This window comes from Chaetura pelagica, unplaced genomic scaffold (assembly GCF_000747805.2).
Source record: "Chaetura pelagica isolate M959 unplaced genomic scaffold, ChaPel_1.0 scaffold405, whole genome shotgun sequence".
Classification (NCBI taxonomy): domain Eukaryota; kingdom Metazoa; phylum Chordata; class Aves; order Apodiformes; family Apodidae; genus Chaetura; species Chaetura pelagica.
The window spans coordinates 3,082,313-3,101,580 of record NW_009953489.1 but is presented as its reverse complement, the minus strand read 5'-3'; the positions used below and the strand labels follow the sequence as shown (position 1 = coordinate 3,101,580).

At 42.1% G+C, this 19,268-nt stretch overlaps 1 protein-coding gene across 1 annotated transcript in view; it reads left to right on the top strand.

The window, feature by feature from the left end:
* The first annotated feature begins 541 nt into the window (after positions 1 to 541).
* SEC16A (SEC16 homolog A (S. cerevisiae)) overlaps positions 542 to 19,268 on the top strand; it is a 24,534-nt gene continuing 5,807 nt past the window's right edge. Inside the window, exons 1-22 of the mRNA XM_009998956.1 lie at positions 542 to 3,049; positions 3,818 to 4,321; positions 4,834 to 4,979; positions 7,526 to 7,611; positions 8,521 to 8,656; positions 9,422 to 9,620; positions 10,725 to 10,902; positions 11,395 to 11,537; positions 11,929 to 11,990; positions 12,202 to 12,340; positions 12,601 to 12,843; positions 13,158 to 13,255; positions 14,013 to 14,094; positions 14,283 to 14,400; positions 14,631 to 14,742; positions 15,021 to 15,126; positions 15,596 to 15,736; positions 15,843 to 15,956; positions 16,584 to 16,788; positions 16,945 to 17,193; positions 17,858 to 17,943; positions 19,155 to 19,267. Of these exons, the coding sequence (XP_009997258.1) occupies positions 542 to 3,049; positions 3,818 to 4,321; positions 4,834 to 4,979; positions 7,526 to 7,611; positions 8,521 to 8,656; positions 9,422 to 9,620; positions 10,725 to 10,902; positions 11,395 to 11,537; positions 11,929 to 11,990; positions 12,202 to 12,340; positions 12,601 to 12,843; positions 13,158 to 13,255; positions 14,013 to 14,094; positions 14,283 to 14,400; positions 14,631 to 14,742; positions 15,021 to 15,126; positions 15,596 to 15,736; positions 15,843 to 15,956; positions 16,584 to 16,788; positions 16,945 to 17,193; positions 17,858 to 17,943; positions 19,155 to 19,267 (5,768 nt within the window). The remainder of the gene's footprint in view (positions 3,050 to 3,817; positions 4,322 to 4,833; positions 4,980 to 7,525; positions 7,612 to 8,520; positions 8,657 to 9,421; positions 9,621 to 10,724; positions 10,903 to 11,394; positions 11,538 to 11,928; positions 11,991 to 12,201; positions 12,341 to 12,600; positions 12,844 to 13,157; positions 13,256 to 14,012; positions 14,095 to 14,282; positions 14,401 to 14,630; positions 14,743 to 15,020; positions 15,127 to 15,595; positions 15,737 to 15,842; positions 15,957 to 16,583; positions 16,789 to 16,944; positions 17,194 to 17,857; positions 17,944 to 19,154; position 19,268) is intronic.

Genomic DNA, 19,268 nt, shown 5'->3' with positions numbered 1-19,268 from the left:
TTAGAGTTAGATAATGATTTCTCAACTCTATAATTAAATGGGGCTTGCCATGGTGCTTGCAGGTTCTGTGGCAGGGTGACTGCTGCTGTGTCTTGTCTGTGATCCATACTTCTGCTTAAAACAAACTTGGGGAAATATAACAGTGTCGTATCATTGGTGCTCTTAACAGTCTGAGATTGTAACATTTGTGCAGGACTGAACTGTGTTCAATTACTCTGACTTGGAGATATTTGCTAATATGGTTGTTAAATAACGTGCATTGTTCCAGACAGCATTAAATGTCATGGATACCGGACTTGGATTTGGAAGTGCAGTGTTACGAGTAGATTTCTTATGCATTCTGGAGAAGAGACAGATACTTTTAATTTCAAGTTCTCTGAGTAATTTTGTTTCTAAAATAAAAATTGCTGAGCTGCTGCATGTACTGGGAGAAAGGAAACTGACTTGTTTTTTTTTTACCTTAACAGAGTGGAAGGAGGAACCTGTCTACAGCATCCTCGACTGGTTTGTCATCCAGCATCTCGCCCTGCTAGAGGCCACCATGCAGCAACCTCCACAGACTGTTCCAGCAGGAGCAGCAGCTCCACCTCCTGCAGGTGCTGCTCGGAATTTGTACTGGAGAAACAGCTCGCTCACTAAACGAGCAAATGCAGCAGCTGCCCCAGTGCAGCCTGTGACAGACCCTTTTGCATTTGGCAGACAAACTCCACAGGCTTCTCCTCTGGATACTCCATCCAAGGGCAATGCACTGGGTGTGCAGAGCTCTTCCCCAGCCGTGCTCCCACAGCCAGCCATTGTGCACCCTGCCCTGTCACATGCAGGGGCCAATCCTCATGGACTGCATACAGCTTTATCAGCTCCTCTATCTCAACCAGGAGTAAATGCCAGTACGTTTGCTAATGTTCCAATCCCTTCACCATCCCCAGGATATGGTATAAATAGTCCTGCAGAAGTGCATCCAAATGCAGAGCTGGGACTCCATGGGGCTGCAGTACCATTGCATTATAACACAGGAGCTGCAGTTGATAATTCTTTCAGTGTGCATCCTGGGATGGTGTCTGCATCAAACCAACCTGGAGGTAGACAAGACGTTCTTAGAGGTCCAAATGATGTTCCTTCAGGACCCACAGCAGCAGCACTCTTCCCTTCTCCCCCTCAGCAGCCCGTGTCTCAGTGGAGGCCTGCTCAAGGTAACCTGCAGTCTCCAGTTCGAAATTTTGTGCCCTATCCTGAGCCATCTTCTCAGACTGATGCTCATAACATTTCTCAGTCTTCTGTTAGCACATCTCATCCTTCTCCACAGACAAATTTACAGCAGGGTCCTGTACACCAAGGTATTCCACAAAATATGCAAGCACCTTTATCAGTTGGTTGTGAAAAGAATGGGAGAAATGGCACTGCCAATAGCAGTCACCAGACAAACAGCATCCAGCCTGGAAATGTGTTTAGGCAGAACACAGAAATGACTCCTGCTTGGTTAAACCAACCATACCAGGAACAGTTTTACCCACAGCCACCATTGCAAGACTCCAGTTTTGTTGTTCCCACGGCTCAGGAAAATAACCCCAAAAACCAGTCTCCAGGTATGTCTGAAATCACAAACAGACCTATTCCGACAGATCGAGATTCAGGAACTCTCTCCATGTTTTTCAAAGGGGATGAGGCAGAAAATGAAGAAATACTTTCATCTGAAAAACGCTACGTAGTTGAGAAAACAGAGTTTGATGCTTCTCAGCCAAATTCAGCGTTTTTGTATCACCAGCCAGTGCATCCTCAGCGGGTTGCACCTAATGTTCTGTCTCAGGTGCAGGCTGCTACAGGTTCAGCCAACGAGATGGTACAAAAAGGAATGGATGTCCAGTACTTCCCTAAAATTGTAAGTCAGCAGGAGCCACATGCTGCTAAGCACGGTATGTTTGTCAGTGATGACAAGGGGCGCATAGGTGACCTGTCTGGGAATGGTGGGTCACAGTGTGAAAATGTTGAGAACCTGGAGTGCATTCAGAATCAGGAAGTGCTGCCAAGTGAACCACAGAACATGAGCTCTTCATCCCCTGCTGCTGCTCCTGATCTATACAGATATGGATCCTTTCCAGGTCAGATGCTTCCAAAGAATGCTGTTGTGAGCCATGCTGAAGGAGGACCAAATTTGGAGGCACCTGATTTTTTACCTCACCCTGTCCGACCAGATAGTGTATCTTCAAACTACAGCACCATGAGCCACAGGAGTGCTTCAAGCTCAGCAAGACCCCCAGAGCAAGTTGGTACATTTATCCAGCAAGAAAGTGGGAAGCCTGATGAGGAATCTTCTGCTAGCTTCTTCAAACAGATTGACTCCTCTCCTCTGGGAGGTGACTCAAGTGAACTAAACCTGAGCAAGAACTACCATAGTAATCTATCCCAGCCTGCAACTCCAAGTCCTCCTAAGCCTACAGGAGTGTTTCAGACAAGTGCAAATAGTTCTTTTGAACCTGTGAGGTCTCATGGGGTTGGTATAAAACCTGCAGAGATTGACCAAGCAAAGATGGTGGTTGAATTAAGAGAGAACCATTCAAACCAAAAGAATATCAAGAAGAATACAGCTGTGCCAGCTGCATCACCAGGCAATCTTGAACAGCCACCAGATAACCTGGAAACTATTTTCATGCCTCAGGTACACCCACTGCCTCTGGCAGTCACTGGTGAAGCTGGAAATACGTTGCATTCTGGACCAGTTATGGAAAACATACACTTGGGATCTGAGAGAAGGTCTTCAACAAGAGCTCAGGGAGGAGTTAAGAAGTGTGATAGCCCAGCAACAACTTTGTGGGCTCAAAATGAGTTACCTAATTTTGGGGGAAATGTTCTTCTAGCTCCTGCTGCTCCTGCAGTGTATGTACCTGCCAAACAAACTGTAGAAGTCATCCAGCCACCAGAAGAAGGCCTGTCTAATCAACAGCTGAGTAAACCAGGGACTATTGCTGTCCCACTCTCCCAAGATGGAAATACATCTTCTGAAAATCTTGAAAATCCTCCCAAAATGGGAGAAGAAGAGGCACTTCAGTCTCAGGCAAGTTCTGGTTATGCAAGTTTGTTGTCTTCTCCACCTACAGAGTCTTTGCAAAATCAGCCTATCCTGATTGCTCAGCCTAATCAAAGCTATAACTTGGCTCAGCCAATTAATTTTTCTATTTCTCTATCTAATCAGCTAAGCAGCAATGAAAACAATCAGCCAATGAAGGACTCTGGGGTTGGGGACAAGCCTGCAATGGGCCCCCAAACTTCACATGCTGGTGGAATCATTTCTGGGGAAAACGTGCCATTGCCTGTGATGCAAGTTGGATCTCTGTTAGTTAATGCACTTCCAAATACTAATCTGTTAAAACATAATTTATTACAAAGCCCTGTTAATTCCTCTGATGCTGCTGCTAATCAGCCTGCAAACTTGCTTATGAAAACACCGCTTAATTTGGCTCCAGAGGGGCAAAAGAATGTTACTATGGAAGGTTTTGTTCCTGAATTTACTAGCAAGCCAGGAGCTAACTCATCTGTTTCTCCTGGGACAAATCTCCCCAGTGGAAGTGCAAGTGCACTAGTGCCCCCTGTTAATTCTGTAGTCCAGGATGATAGTTCTGCAAATCATGCCAATGGCAACAAAGAAGCTGCTGGAGTGCTCGACTTCACGGTGCCACGGACCTTGGAGAAAAGCAGTGCAAGTAATTCTGTGCAGGTCCATAATCAGCCACTGTCTGGTGGCCCAGTGTGTCCTCAACAGTCAGCTGGTAGTGCTGGCCAGGTGGGTCCAGAGATGCATGACAACCAACATTTCTATCAACAGGTGACAAAAGATGTACAGCATGAGGCTGTATCAGGCAGAGCTGTACAGGGAGCATTGCCATCTCAACCACAAATGCCACCAGCTCAGATGCAGCCATCAGCATCTTCTGGGCAGTCCTTGGTTCCTTCCAACTACCAAGTTGGAGCAGGGACTAAAGCCAGCCAGGTGCTGAGCAACCATCCTCATCCTGAGGGTCCCCAGGAGGCAAGTGCGGCTCAGCTTCCCACAAGGTACGATGAGACAAGTCCTGACAAACAACCAGCATCTGGGCAGCCTTCAGGTGCTCCAGCCTCCACAGTTCCTCCCACCACCACCAGTCAGACAGCCATGCCAAGTGCACAGCAAGACCTGCAGCATCCACCCCTGCCTCAGACCCCTCAGGATGCCTTTGGGCCACCTCAGAACCCTTACTACTACTACAGACATCCGTATGATGCTTACCAGCCTCCATACCCAGCACCCTATCCTCCTGCAGACCCCAGAACAGCTCATCTTTATTACATGGTAAAGTTTTCTTTTTCCTTCCCTCAGTAGATGTTAATAATTATCATCTTTGAATTATGAATTTAAATGGTTGTATCATTATTGACATTCGGTATTTTATATAAGTATTTAATTGTATGGAAAATTCAGATAGCAGTTACAAAACTTACATTAAAAGATTATAAAAACTTAAAGTAGTTGCTAATACCACTTGCAGTTGGCACAGATGTCAGCTGGTAGCAATTTGTTTGGTTCTTTGGAAGAAGTTGGCATTTTTTACTGTCTTAGCTGCTTAGATGTTCAGATTTGGTTCCATCTGTTGCTTGAATTACTGACAGTTTAGCATAGTGGTTGAGCTGCCTTTAGTCCAGACAATAATATTTTTGTCTTCAGTTTAGGGTATTAAGAGACTTTACTTCATCTGCATCTCTTCAGGTATCACTGTTGTGACGTGCATGGTGATTGGTTTCTTTTGAGAAGTTTCTTCTCAGAGGTGGGGTTCCTCTGCTCTTACCTGTCCATCTTTTCCCTAGGAGGACACCTATGGACAGTACGACCCACAGTACAGACCCTATGATGGCAGCAATGCTGCTTACATGGAGCCTGGGAACTACCGGTATCCTGAGCCCGAGCGCCCCAGTTCCAGAGCCAGTCACTGCTCTGACAGGCCTGCTTCCAGGTATGGGATTCCTAAATTGAGTAAAGATCTGGAATGCACCCTCAAGCAGTGAGTACAGTGATGCCTGCTGAAGTTTAACAGTATAAGGTGCAGTGAGGAAGTTCAGAAAATCATTGTGTGCTGCCATAGGAACAGATGGTATCAAAATGCCACGTCTGAAAAGGATACTGACACATTCCACAGTAATTTCTGTTGTTTCACACACTGGGTTCACTACAGGTTTTGATGCAGGTAGCACGTTAATTAGGAAAACTTCAAAGCCTTTGTATGATTATAGTGAAATAAAAAAATTGAGAGAAGGAAACAATATGTTCAGATACTACTTGCAAATATTAAATAAAAAGCAGAAGTGAAGTCTAATTAATTTCTCAAGCAAGAAGCAGCAAATTGCCTTCCAGGGATTACTGCTTTTTGATTGTAGAAGTAGTTTGTATGAGCTACAAATACATGTGAAGGTTGCTTTATCTGTTGCTTTATCTGGTGGGTGAGTTTGCAGGTTTCCAAGGGACAACCCCAATTACCTGTCTGGAAATGAAACCCTTTGTAGTATTTGTTGTTGGTAGTTCACTCATGGAGCAGGCTTCAAACTAACAACACAACATTTTGCTTACCACCTCCAGAAGATTACAGAAGGTGTGTGTTGGCTGTGAGGAATAAAAAACAATGGTTGCAGCTGCCTGTGGTAACTACTATCACCTTCTTAAGTGAATCTAAGTGCACTGTCAGATTCTGTAATGAGATAACCTAGCAGCACTTCCTGGTGTGTACTATTCTTCTGTACTATTTTTATAAGAGGTTGAATTTCCTACAGGTAGCAGTGGGCAGATCAAAGCCTGTTGGTAGCAGGGGTAGCTGTGTCAGCATGACAGGGCAGTGCAGGGAGCTGTGGTGCTGCAGGGCAGCAGAGCCTACAAATGCCAAAGTCAGTGTGACAGTGGCTGAGACTTGCCCTCCCTGTGCCGGCGTCGATGATGCAGCTTTTTAACCTCTGGGGAGGGGAATAGCATCTTTCTGAAGGAGACTGAGAAGATTAGGTGGATAAACCTGATTTGATAAGATCAAATATCCTCCTCTGCAGAGGCAGGTGCTGTGTTAGCAAACTTCTCACCAGGGAGGAGCATCACTTGACTTGCTTGGCCACTTTGGAGTTTGCTCTATCACTTGTATCATCAGTTGTAGAGGAGCATGAAAGATCCCAGTGTTCCACATTGGCACTAGATATCTTTACCTCCTGTGCATGTATGTATACACAGTCTGTATAGACATATACATATCTGTACATCTAAGTATATGTGCATGTACACGAGTACATACATACTGCAGTTTTCAGGTAACATCCATCTTCTGTCTTTTGTCAGAATTGTGGAATGGTCTCCTAAAAATGGTGTGTGAATTTTTCAAGTATTGACCACACGTTTCTTTTTACTTCAAAAGTGATGTGATTCTTGCAACTACAAATATTCTAATTATCTTTTGCATATGCACTGATTTACTCTGATGTGTTGGTTTAAGAAATATTTTTATGCTTGTCCTCTTTGTTTGACAATCTGTGTTCTAACACAGGCTCTGTAAATTAGTATTCTCTTCTATTCAGTCCTCTCTGTTTGCTCCCATGAAAAACAAGCCTTTCCTACACACTGTTCCTCCAAGCCTACTGAGAAGGGAAATAACCTAGAAGATGCCTAAAATTGGTTGGGTAGCAATGTGCTCTGTTAAAATTGCACCTCAATGCCATCTCACACTTATTCATTAAATATCAGGATGTGGTAACAACTCAAAACATTTCTACATGTACTGAGAAGCTGAGATTGAGAAACAGAGAGTGCAGGGTGAAAATAGAGCATTGGGATGATGGCAGGACTGGCTCCACAGGGTTGATATTCTGTGTACTTGTCAGATGCAGGTTGGGATCAGCTCCAGGTCAAACAAAGTGATTAAATATTGATATCTTATTGAGGTACCCAAAGAAAGGTGTAGTGCTCTTTGGGTTTATTTCTTTTCTGACTGTCTTTTATGTTTGTGGCAGATGCCTCAGTGGCAGCCCTGGAGGCTGGAACTCTTTGTTCAGAATTATCTTTGAAAAGCTAGCTCATGTTCTGACCCATTTTCATGACCTTTTCTCCAGACCACAGTTCCCTGTTTATCACCATAAGCTGTCTTAAAAAACACTGTTAAAGTTGAGGGAGCAATTACTTCATTACTTGTTAAGTTACTGACTTCTGTGTTGAAACAGTTTAAAGCATGCTAATTACAGCAGTAGTTTTTGTGATTAATTGTAAGTAATTAAACTTATTACCAAAGCAATTTGTAAAAGTCACTGGATTATTGTACAGTAAGGACTGTCAGTCAGCTTTTTATGGCACACACCAATTTAGTGACATGTTGGTTTGTAAAGTCTTAATTTTATGAATCTCTGTTTTCCTGTAAATGCATTATTTTAAATATGAAACTCTACCAGTTGTGGCTCATAGTTCTTTATGTCTCCTGCTGACTTTAGAAGAGGCTGAGGGAGGAACAACTTTTTATACCCAGGTGCTTTCTTTCAGGCAAGAGTATCCTGAAGATTATTATAGAAGAGGTCGATGGAGTGATTATTATCCAGGCTATTACCCAAACTCGTATGGTTATGGAGGTGAGGTGTCCCAATTAGCTCTGCAAGCTTCTATAGAAAAATTCAGGTTTAAACAAAAACGTAACCTTAAGATCAGGGAATTACAATGTTTTTCTGTGTTAATAAAGCTGATAACCTTTTGACAGCCAGCAAGAATAAAGTTATGCTTGTTGAAAATTGATCTTTGGCCTACTTCAGTTCTTTATGCCATCCTTCCTGGATGGTTTTTATTCAGCAGAAGTAGCAAATAGAAAATAAAGTGCTTTCCTCACTGCCAGACTTGCCTTTGCCTTTCCCTTGTGCAAGCACACCATGGTAAGTCTGCAGAATAGTTTTCTTGAAAGTGATGCAAGTTTGTCATTCCCTGGGGTGTATCCTTGGTATATAACCTGCAGGCAGACTTCTGAAGTAAATTTTAGGTGGGTGTAAAGAGAAATTGAGTCGTGACTAGAATCTGTTTTTGTCCATAATTACCTGGATGCCCAGAGAAACATGCTGGCAGGGGAACCTGAAGATAATTGCTTGTTTAGTGCCTAGGAGGGTTTTAAGCAACGTCTGTCCACATCTTGAGACATGATGTAAAAGCTGATCACGAAGATCTTGTTAATATTTGTTGAGTTATTGTCATGTTATGATGAAGTTTTAAAGTTGTAGAATATATCTGTCTGATAGAAAACAGTCCCTTCAAGAGTATCTATCCAGCTGTTATAACAGCATTGCTCTGAAAGGAGTGAAATTGATTTTGTAGTTGTTTTTATTATTGCTTTAAACTAAAAATGAGCGGACATATGTATGGAGCTTTAAGTACATTACTTTGCTATTGTTGTGTGCTTCAGCACCAGGTTACAATGTAATTAAAGGGAGAGAAGTACAAAGAGTTTTTAGGCAATGACTTTGAATACCTAAAACCTTTATTTTTATGTTCCAAAGATCCAAGTTCCTGGGAACATTATTCATCTAGATATGACTCCAGATACAGAGATCCCAGAGGTTATGATCAGAGGTATTGGTATGATGCTGAACCCAACCCTTACCAGAAGAGAGAAGCATATCCATATGGCAACAGGTTTGTCCATTCAGTCCACATTCTCTCAAGGCTTTTTCCAGCTGTGTGCTGATGACAGTCAGAGAACTAGTGTGTGTGTCTGAGTGAAGGCAGAGAGTCTGGTATTGATTTCTTCTGGGCTGAATCCCCACAGTCAAATGTGTCACCAGAAAATTGAGTTATGGCAGGAAGTGTAAAAGCAAAGGCTGAGGCTCAGCTTGTGCACTAGCAGAAATACTACTTGATTTGCTGAAGAGCTGCCCCAAAGCCTTCAAATTTGTTAATCACTATGATCATTGTATTGGGCATCAGAATTGCAGGGTGTTGTGCAGCTTTGTAAGTGAAATCCTGTCCCTATTCTCCAGGACTGTAGATGCATCCTGAAGCAGACTATTGCAATGCAGTATTACAGGCATTTCAGTAATGTGTTGCTTGTCCTTTCTGTAGCTTTCACGTAGGTCATTGAGGAAAAACAGATGAGCTGTCACATCCCTCTTACATAAAGGGTTTAAGGTAGTAGGACTTGTTTTCAGATCAGGGAAACATTCTTTGGGTTTTCCTAGAACAGACTCTGAGCATGTTGGTCTTGATCTCAACCATTCTGGTGCATGAGCTTCCTGAAGAAATGTCAGATTGTTTACTGTAGTAAAAGCCTAAATCTAGGAAATAATCTAGAAGCCCTGCTGAAGTCAGGTCCTTCTTGACAGGCACCCAGCGAAGTCACTTCCCTCAGGCATCTGGGTGGCTGTGCTAATTTTTGGCTTTGTATGTTTCTTTGTTCTCCAGACATGACCAGTATGAAGATAACTGGAGGTACGATCCTCGCTTTACTGGGAGCTTTGATGATGAATCTGAGCCCCCCAGAGATCCCTACGGGGATGAGTTTGAGCGGCGCAGCGTGCACAGTGAGCACTCCGGGCACAGCCTGCGCAGCTCCCGCAGCCTCCACAGCCACCAGAGCAGCTTCAGCTCTCGCTCTCAGCAAGTGAGTTTCAAGTGGCCACATTTAGTATTATTCTGACTGGGTTGGGCCTCTCTGTGTGGTAGGGGTGGGTGAAACATTCAAAATAAGGAAATATTTCTGGGTTTAGCTCGGGGAAGAAGTAGTTTGAAAACTTTTATTCTGTGAGTTGAGGCTCTTTTGTAACGTAGTTTTGAAATTAAATATTTATCACAGTTGTCAAGAGAGCTCTAACCAAAATCAGCACTCAGCTGTGCAAGTTGCCACAGACAGTAATGAGAATTTTCCTTTACTGAATCCATTTGCTGTTTGTGAGAACTTTGCCCTCACTGTGCTTGGCTGTAGTTAATCATGTCTGGCTTTCAGCGGTTTTCTCACCACAAACATGAATGCTATTACTGAACTTGGGGTCTGTTAAAAGACTAACTCCATGTTTATATGATGCTATTTTGACTTTAAAACCAAATCTAACTGATTACTCACCTACTTATGCTGTGCTTTTCAAGTATTTATACTTACAGCATATTTGGGTGGTTTTTGATGTACAGCCTTTGCTAGTAGAATGTGTCCGTTTTAGCTGTATTCTCATGTGTCAGTTCATCATGTTTCTTGGAAGTTTACATGATTTTCCAGTTGGAGCTCTTAATTCATTTAGTAATATTTTAATTAGTATTGGACATGATTGAGGCATTAATCTTTAGGCACCTGGAGTAATTTAGCAATCACAAGTCTAATCAGTGGAGATTTTCTGCCAGTATGTTACTGTGGAGATGAACATTGTGATCCATTGTTGCTGATACAGCAATACTTGAACCTATAACTCATTCTGTAATGTTACTCTTTACAAATAAACATTCTGTCATGAGAGAACTGAACAGATGTGATGTGAACAGATCAGGTGGTAGTAAAAAACACTGAAGGAAACACCAAGATATTTTTGTCTTCCAAAACCTGTTGCTGCAGGTGTCTCACAGTGTAGCTCTTGCAAATTATGTAGTAAGCCAGGTTTGCAAACAGTATAAAGAATTGAACATGGGGTGGATGCTCAGTCTTGAGTAATGCTTGCAGTGTTGTTGCTCTATGTAGCTCCATGCTCTCTGCTAACAGCTACTAATGTGATCTGTTTAGAGCCAGCTGTATAGAAGTAACCATGATCTAACTGCCCATCCCTACGAAACGGCTGCACAGGCCGTGTCGCTCCATGCAGATTATTCCTATGGAGGATACGATGCTAACTTTGATGGACAACAGTCTTTTCCAGACTATGGCTACCCGACTGAAACTGGCTGGCCAGCTGTAGAACAAGGTATTTGCACCACTGGGGAAGGAGGAGGGGAGGCACTTTGCTTATGAGGTTGTCTACCAGTAGTAGTTTGCCCCTATTAGTATTTGTGGCATATGAGATGCCTTTCATCTAGTGACTGAGCCTCTGAACAGGAAATAAATGCTCTTTTACAGCATCTGTACCCATGAACAAAGTTTATCATCTCTTTGAAGATGTGTCATATATTTGTACAGAGATCACAGAAACGTGTCGATAAAAGCAATCAAACCCCTGCATTGGAAAAAAAAGAAGTGGATTTCAAAGTTCCATAGTCTAGTTTTGTTCTTGTTGTTGCAAATGTTCAGGACTATAATTGAACTGATTAATTGTTGCTTATAAAGTTTAGCCACATTGAATGGCCGTTTTTATCCACTAGTACTGCAGGATTACTGGATAGGATAAATACTCTGGCAAGTTTACTTTAGTGTAAAGAGAGGTTGCCTGTTCTTATTTTCTCTTTTCTTCTCATTTCAGCACCTTTAAGGCCCTCAACGCCTGAGAAATTTTCAGTGCCTCATATCTGTGCTAGATTTGGTCCTGGGGGCTTCTTAATAAAAGTGCTGCCAAACCTGCCTTCAGAAGGACAGCCAGCTCTGGTTGAAATACACAGTATGGAGGTAAAGGGAAATGGTGGAATACATGTCCTTCTTTTGGAAGCAGAGAGGGAACTTGGATCTGTAGCATCAGGAAATTTATTGGACTTGGCAGCGTTAGGTTTACAGTTGGACTCCATAGTTTTAAAGGTCTTTGCCAACCTAAATGACTCTGATTCTGCCCAATGATTAAGGAGATGTGAGAAAGATTATTATATTTTGCTGCAAATTGACTTTGATGTAAAGTAGATTTCATCATTTATTACCCTGGTGCAGGTTGCAAGGCACCAGATGTATTTTCTGGAAGAGCAATAGGCTTGATGATGCAGTGGGTTCTGTTAAGGTCTGTGGGTTTTATTGTTAAAAAGCAAAATTCATTGTGATAAGAATTTCTTATGGTTTTTTTCTGTTTCAGACTATGTTACAGCATTCTCCAGAGCAAGAAGAGATGAGAGCATTTCCTGGTCCTCTTGCTAAGTACGTTTTTACAGATTTCAGAAATAACTATCATGCATCTTTATCAAACTCTTAATTGTCTGCACATTACAGGATTTAAAACTACTTAAAATATTTGTGACATTTTACCTGCTTAAATAATACATGTGCTTTAAATTTCTTCCTCATACAAATCACCAATGATCTGAATGTTTCTGTTTGTCTCATTAAAAACTTTTCTGTTTTTTTTCAGGGATGACACTCATAAAGTGGATGTTATTAATTTTGCACAAAATAAATCTGCACAGTGCTTTAAGAATGAGAATTTAATTGACAAAGAATCTGCAAGTCTGCTTTGGGACTTTATTGTACTGTTGTGCAGGCAGAATGGGGTATGTTTTGTTGTTTAATTTGTATCTATCCTCAAATGTTTTATACACAAAATGGTATTTATGTAAAAGACACTAATATCCATACAGTGACTTACCTTGGAATGGTTCACAGATTAATGGAGCAAGTAAACTGGCCACTTGTGTTCAGAGGGGCTGTTATTCACACATTGTTGTTGAAGTGACAATTAAAATGAAGGCAATGTTGAAATAATGTGGGTTTTTTTCTTTTCTGGTTGTTTTTTTTTTCTCTACATATGTAGACTGTTGTGGGAACAGACCTGGCAGAACTTCTGCTCCGAGATCATAAAACAGTGTGGCTTCCTGGGAAGTCCCCTAATGAGGCAAATTTGATTGATTTCACTAATGATGCTTTAGAACAAGCGGAAGAAGAATCTGGTGAAGCCCAGCTCTCCTTTCTCACTGATAGTCTTATAACTGTGATTGACAGTCTTGAGAAAGAGACAGAGAGATTCAGAGAGCTGCTGCTTTATGGCCGCAAGAAGGTGAGTTCTTACACTCTTGTTTCCAATACTTCGCTGTCTGTGTTTACTTGTTTCACAAATCTTAGTGGTCCAGGCATCAGCTGAAATCACTTCTGCAGCTTGCAGTGTGTGTGGTATTTCATGGCACTGCACTGATATGGAAAAATGTTACACCCTACAGTTTAGAATATAAAACAGAACGATGTTCATGTGTTAGCATTTGATCTAAATAAACATTTTTTCGTCCAGTCACAAATTACTATCCTAGAACAATAATTGTTTACCTGAGTAGTGTGTTAAGCTATTCCCAGGGAACTAATTTCTGTATTTCTTAGGATGCTTTGGAGTCTGCCATGAAGCATGGTTTATGGGGTCATGCTCTGCTACTTGCCAGCAAAATGGACAGCAGAACACATGCACGAGTCATGACCAGGTACTGTTTTACCTCTTGCTTAGTATGATGTGCCTGCCTCTTCTGCTAAGGAGAACTTTCTCTGTCTTGAAACCATCACCCCTTGTCCTATTGTTAGATGCCCTGTTGTTACCTGCCCTTGTGAACAGCTCTTCCCCAGCCTTCTTATAGGTTCCTTTCAGGTATTGGAAGGTCCCCATAAGGTCCCCCAGAGCCTTCTCTTCTCCAGGCTGGACAACCCCAACTCTCTGTCTGGCTTCACAAGAGAGCTGCTGCAGCCCTCTGATCATTTTCACTGCCCTTCTCTGGACACACTCCACAGGTGCACGTCCATCTTGTGTTGGGGGCTCCAGAGCTTAGACCTGAGAAGTTATTCTGTGCCACTTGCTCCATTCAAAGGGTATTTGATGAGGGTCCTCTGTGGGCCTGCTGGACAGGTCCTGTTAGCTGGGCTTGAAAAAACTGCAAAAACCCAACTGTCTGCTTTGTTAAAGCCAAGTGACTCTTGTACCCTTCATTCTCCTTGCCTGAAGGAGCAGATGGTTCCTGCATGCTTTATCTGTAGGCAGAAAATCTTTCTCTCTTTCTTCTTAACTCAGATCCAGTTAACTAGTAACTTTTGAACATGACCCACTGGGCAGTTGCTTATTCAAGTGTAGTATTTTCAAACAGCACTTCCTTCTTTTAAACTAAGCTGGATTAACAGCCACTGAGTGTTCAAGTACATTTTAACTACTTACTCCATGTTTGTGTTTTGTCTTTCTGTATGTCTCTGTAGATTTGCCAACAGTCTCCCAATTAATGACCCTCTGCAGACTGTTTACCAGCTGATGTCTGGAAGGATGCCAGCTGCATCCACGGTAAGATTCAAGTGTGAGCTGCAGTTGAGACTGGGGAGGTTCTGCAGTGGGTAGTTCCCAACACTCATCTTTCCATGTGCTTTTCCTAGGATTGTCAGATAAGTTGTTTCAGTCCTTTTTAGGTTGAAACACTTACCCATGCAGAGCTTGAGTCACTGATTTGACTTAAGTAATTCTTCTAATTTTAGTGCTGTGGAGATGAGAAATGGGGAGACTGGAGGCCTCATCTAGCAATGGTGTTATCCAACTTGACCAATAATGTGGACTTGGAATCCAGGACCATTGCTACCATGGGAGACACTCTTGGTAACTCTTGGGGAACAAACAGGGTGATGACTGAAGGAAAAGCTTTCTGGAAGCTTTAATTAATCAGCCTATGTGTTTTGAAAACAAGCAATTGCTGTGTAAAATGTGGAGTGAAACAGTTCTATTTGGGTGTGTCTCTATTGTGGAGATATTTAAATGTAAAGCAAAAACAATATGGGACACTGAATTACACTGGGACACTGAGAGGGAATATGCTTATTTCTCTACAGCGTCTAAAGGCCTGCTGGATGCTGCTCATTTTTGTTACCTTATGGCCCAAATTGGTTTTGGAGTCTACACAAGGAAGACAACAAAGCTTGTCCTAATTGGATCAAATCATAGGTTTGGGTTTCCTTCTTTCTTTTTTTAAACACAACTTTTTAAAGGCACAAGTGAAAGCCTCGTGGTTTGAGAGACTGAGTTGTACTGTTCCTCTTAATCACTATCCCCAGCTGGCTTTGAGATCACTATTTGCTGCCCTGTCCTTGTTTAAGGAGTAGAAGTTACTGATACCTAGTTCCTAGCAGAGTGATGTTTCTGACTTAATTTCCAATTGTATTTGTTGTCAGCCTATGTAATATCATGTTAAACAATATTTTTCCTCTCCTGTTCTCAAACAGCTTGCCATTTTTTAAGTTTGCCACCAATGAAGCCATTCAAAGAACAGAGGCCTATGAGTATGCACAGTCACTAGGAACTCAGCCTGGCTGTTTGCCCAATTTCCAGGTGAGAAGCTGTTTCTTTAAGTTTCATTTTGGCAGGTTTTATGTTAGGCTTTAATTTCTGACCTGCTGCATTCAGCACAGCAAATACTTTGTCCATTGTAACACAGAAGATTTGTGGATAATGCAATGCAAGATAGCTTGTTTCCTCCTCTCACTTAGATCTCCTTTTCACATTTTTCATCTGTGCATTCTGAATATCTGAATTTTTTGTTACTTGAGTTCTATTCCAAAAGAAGAATCCAGCAGCATGTTTTGGCACTAGCTGTAGACAAACAGACACCTCCCATTGTGCATACATTGGGTGAAAGAAGAGAGTGGAATGCTTTTTCCCCTCAGTTTTTCCCCCTACCTATTATAGATGTGATCATGGGTTATCTGAGCTTTCAGCTGAAATGTCAGACTCCTTTTCAGTTGATACCACTGTGCATGTTTGGGTCACTTGGTTTATTTCCCCTGCTTGCACTCCCTAGGTTTTCAAATTCATCTATGCCTGCCGACTGGCTGAAATGGGACTTGCTGCTCAGGCTTTCCATTACTGTGAGGTGATTTCCAGAACTGTCCTCAAAGATCCACATTACTATTCACCTGTACTTATTGGCCAGCTAATCCAGGTAACTTCAGGAAGAATTAAGTATTTGTGGCTTCATGTTGTAGGTGGTGAGCTGTGGCTAAAGGTGCCTTTTGTTGGCTGATTAACTTACTGGTTCCTCTCCCTAGATGTCATCCCAGCTGCGCCTGTTTGACCCACAGATAAAAGAAAAACCAGAACAGGAATCTTTTATTGAACCTTCATGGCTAAAAAGGCTGCGACATGTGGATGAACAGATCAAGGTACAGAATGTACTTTCCAACATGAAGTGCTCTCTCTCAAGTACTCACTCTTAGTGTAAATCCATTTCTTTGAATGGTTTTGTTTATACTGCTAATTACAGAAATGTACAAAGTGACCACATTCATGTCACGAAGTGCAAGTGTTATGATTCAAACCAAGTGGATTTACCACACTTCAGTGCCCTGAAATTCAATAGAGAATAGTCAAAAGGTGTTGTTCATTGTATGGAATAGGCTTTTCTTAGTTCTGTAATGCAAGGAGAAGTGCAAGGCTTATTAGGTTTCAGTAATACCCACTAAGCAGAGAATCTGCTTGCCAGAGACAAAACCTGAGTGTGAATTATTATAGCTAGATGTAAATTACCTCTTCTTTAAAAAGATCTGTCAGAAATGTGAGCCTTCAGCTAATTATCTAAACTGCCATTTAAAAAAACAGACAAGAAAAAAGCCAAAAAACTTCAAATTATTGGGTTGAACTTGTTCTGTAAATGGCTGACAGCTCATTTGTTGACTAAACAACACAAAAACCTATGTGCTCTTTTCACTCGAGATTTCCTTTGCTGTATGTTGCTTTGGTTATGAACTTCATGTCAGGCCCAGTTCTTAAGTTCTTCCTTTCCTGTGCAGGAGGGTGCAATAGCTTATAGCACAGACAGATCCACTCCCCCACCATATGGCTGCAGCACCCCGAGCTCGGAGCTGGACCATGGCAGTCAGTGTGATGGAGCAGGAGCTGGCAGGGACGTGGGTCCAGGTGCTGAAAATGCATTGCTGGCTTCCTTATTGCCCAACATGGCTCAACAGATGCAAAGTGTGCAGCTTATGCCTTCAGGTTAGTAGTGTGTGACAGAGAAATAATTCAGGTTTCTTGTATAAGATACAAGTGGGTGGTAGAAGCTGAAATTTCACTTCTGCATTGTATCCTGTTATCATAGGGTAAAAGGTTCACACTGGAATTTCTTACCTTTATTTTGTGTGTGTGCTGCAGTCCCTCAGGCTGTCCTTGATGGGTCAGCTGCTATGATTCCTCCTGGTGACCAAGAAGCTGTCCGAAGTGTCCCATTCTATCCAGTGGCTTCTCAGCCTGTTGGTCCAGGACCTGGCTTTGCACCTCCAGGATATGCAAATCCATATGGAACTGAACCATCGCCGCTGTACTTAGGGTCAGCACTGCCACCAGGAGGGCCACCACAAGAAATGGAACCACGGTCAGAAGAGCAGACAAACCCAGAAACAGGTCTGGAATCTATGACAACAGCTTCCCTCCCTTATAAGGGAAAGGAAGGATTTGGGGGAATAATTTAAAATATCTCAATGTTTAGAAAATAGTAAGTCAAGCCTTGGGTAATGGAATTTAAAAACACAATGTAGTGGCACAGAAATATCTGTAGAAAGTTACAGTGTTCATCCTGCTTATTTGGCTTAGTTTAAAAAAAAGGTTAGGCTCAGCAAACTATGATTTAGAAATTAGCAGGTAATCTTCTGCATTGTGGAATGATTCAGAGTGCACTGGAATTGGCAGTTCTGTTTGGAAGCTCTGGGATTGGAGCCTTGGGGATTTCTGCCTCTGGATGTCAGGTTCTGCGACTCTTGATAGTCTTTAATTCTGTGACATGTGTGAAGGCAGACATGCACAAGCTTGGCAGAGGTGTGAAGGACCTTAAACTGCCCCATACTGGTGGTTGCATCCCCTCAGCCTGCCCTGACCTGAGGTTGGAACAAACATTATTTGAGAAAAAACCCAATCAGACCAACTGCAGTTCACATTCTTTAAAATATCAAGTGCTTTCCAGCACAAAAATCGTAACTAGTGAGAACTTTTATCTTAAAACTGTTGTGTTGTTTGGGTTTTGGTGTTGTGGTGTTCCTCCCTGTTAACATAATGTCATTTGTTTCTTAAGGAATGCAGAGAATTGCCCCAGAGTCTTCACAAAACTCCTTCCCAGAACAGAGAGAGGAGGATTTCTATGGCAGAATGGCTAGCATGGTATCTTTATTTCCTACATCTCTTCAGCAAATGTCAGCTTCATTGCAGATCTTTGCAAACACAAATGTGTTTGGGCTCCATCTTACTCTTCAGCAAGACTTGAAGATTAGTTTTTCATCCCCCCTGTCCTTCCTTTTCAGTGGAATAAATAATGAAGAAACAGTAGAAAAATGTTAGCCATAATTTTCTTCTCTTGTTTTTTTGTTGTTTTTTTTTAAAGGGGGAGGGACGAGATTATCAGGCTGTTGTCTGAGGAGTTTAATTTACCTTTCTCTGGCCTGCCTTCCTTTCCTATCTCCCAGAATAATTCTTGATAGCCAGAAGAACTTGTGGCATACATGACCAAGTGAGGCAAGCAGGCCCTAAAGAACAGTTTTAAAAGCACAGTATTGACTGCCACGTGGCCACAGCTGAAAATTGGAAAGGTGTTTATCAAAATCCCAAATCCCTTTCTTAAAATATATAGTATTTTAACTGTTTAAATATCACTGAAGTTATCTACTTGCAAATTAATCTCCTGAGATGCCAATTGTTTGAAATAATTACAATGAACATTTTTAATAGGGATATATGTGGTGCCTGATAAAGGATGGGGTGACTTTTTAACTGGAAGTTAACTGTACTTACAGAAAAAACAGTAGCTGTTTGGGTTTTTTATGCTTGAGTTGCTACACGAGCTTTAAAAGAACAACCTAATGTTAGAGGGCAAAAAAAAATGCAGGAGTCACTCCCTGGTGCAGCATTTTTCTATCTTGTGGGTTGGTTAAGCTGCTCAGCACTGCCCTGATTTACCTCTTTTTAATGGACCTCTTATCTGGCCAGGCTTCAGCTCTTTTCTTAACCTTCTGCATGTCAGAGGAGATGGAAGTACCCAAATAACCAGGTTCAGTATGTTTAATGGTGTGGGATGTTTTGATAAACAGTTTTGTCAGATATTTAGCTGCTTGCTTATTGTGCATGTCCTGGCTTTGTAGCTTACCAGGCACCAGGCTGAAGATCCAGAGCTGCAGCTCACTCTCCAGCACGTGTTCTGTGCCATGAGCAGGCCATTCCTTTCACTGCATCTTCATTCTTAATTATTTGTATTTGTTTATGTGCTTTTGCATCTCTTCCCAGTGCTAACTTTTCAAAGAAGGAGATTGTTTAGCAAGCTGAAATGTAATTTCTCCAGCAGTGACAACTTTGTGCCTTCCTGTCCATTTGTTCTGCAGGGCTATGGGCGAAGGTCACGGACAACTTCAGAGTCCTCTGCTCATTCTGTGGGACGAGAGAGATCCAACTCTGCAGCAAAACAGCCCTCACCTTCTCCCTCTGTTCCTGTAGGG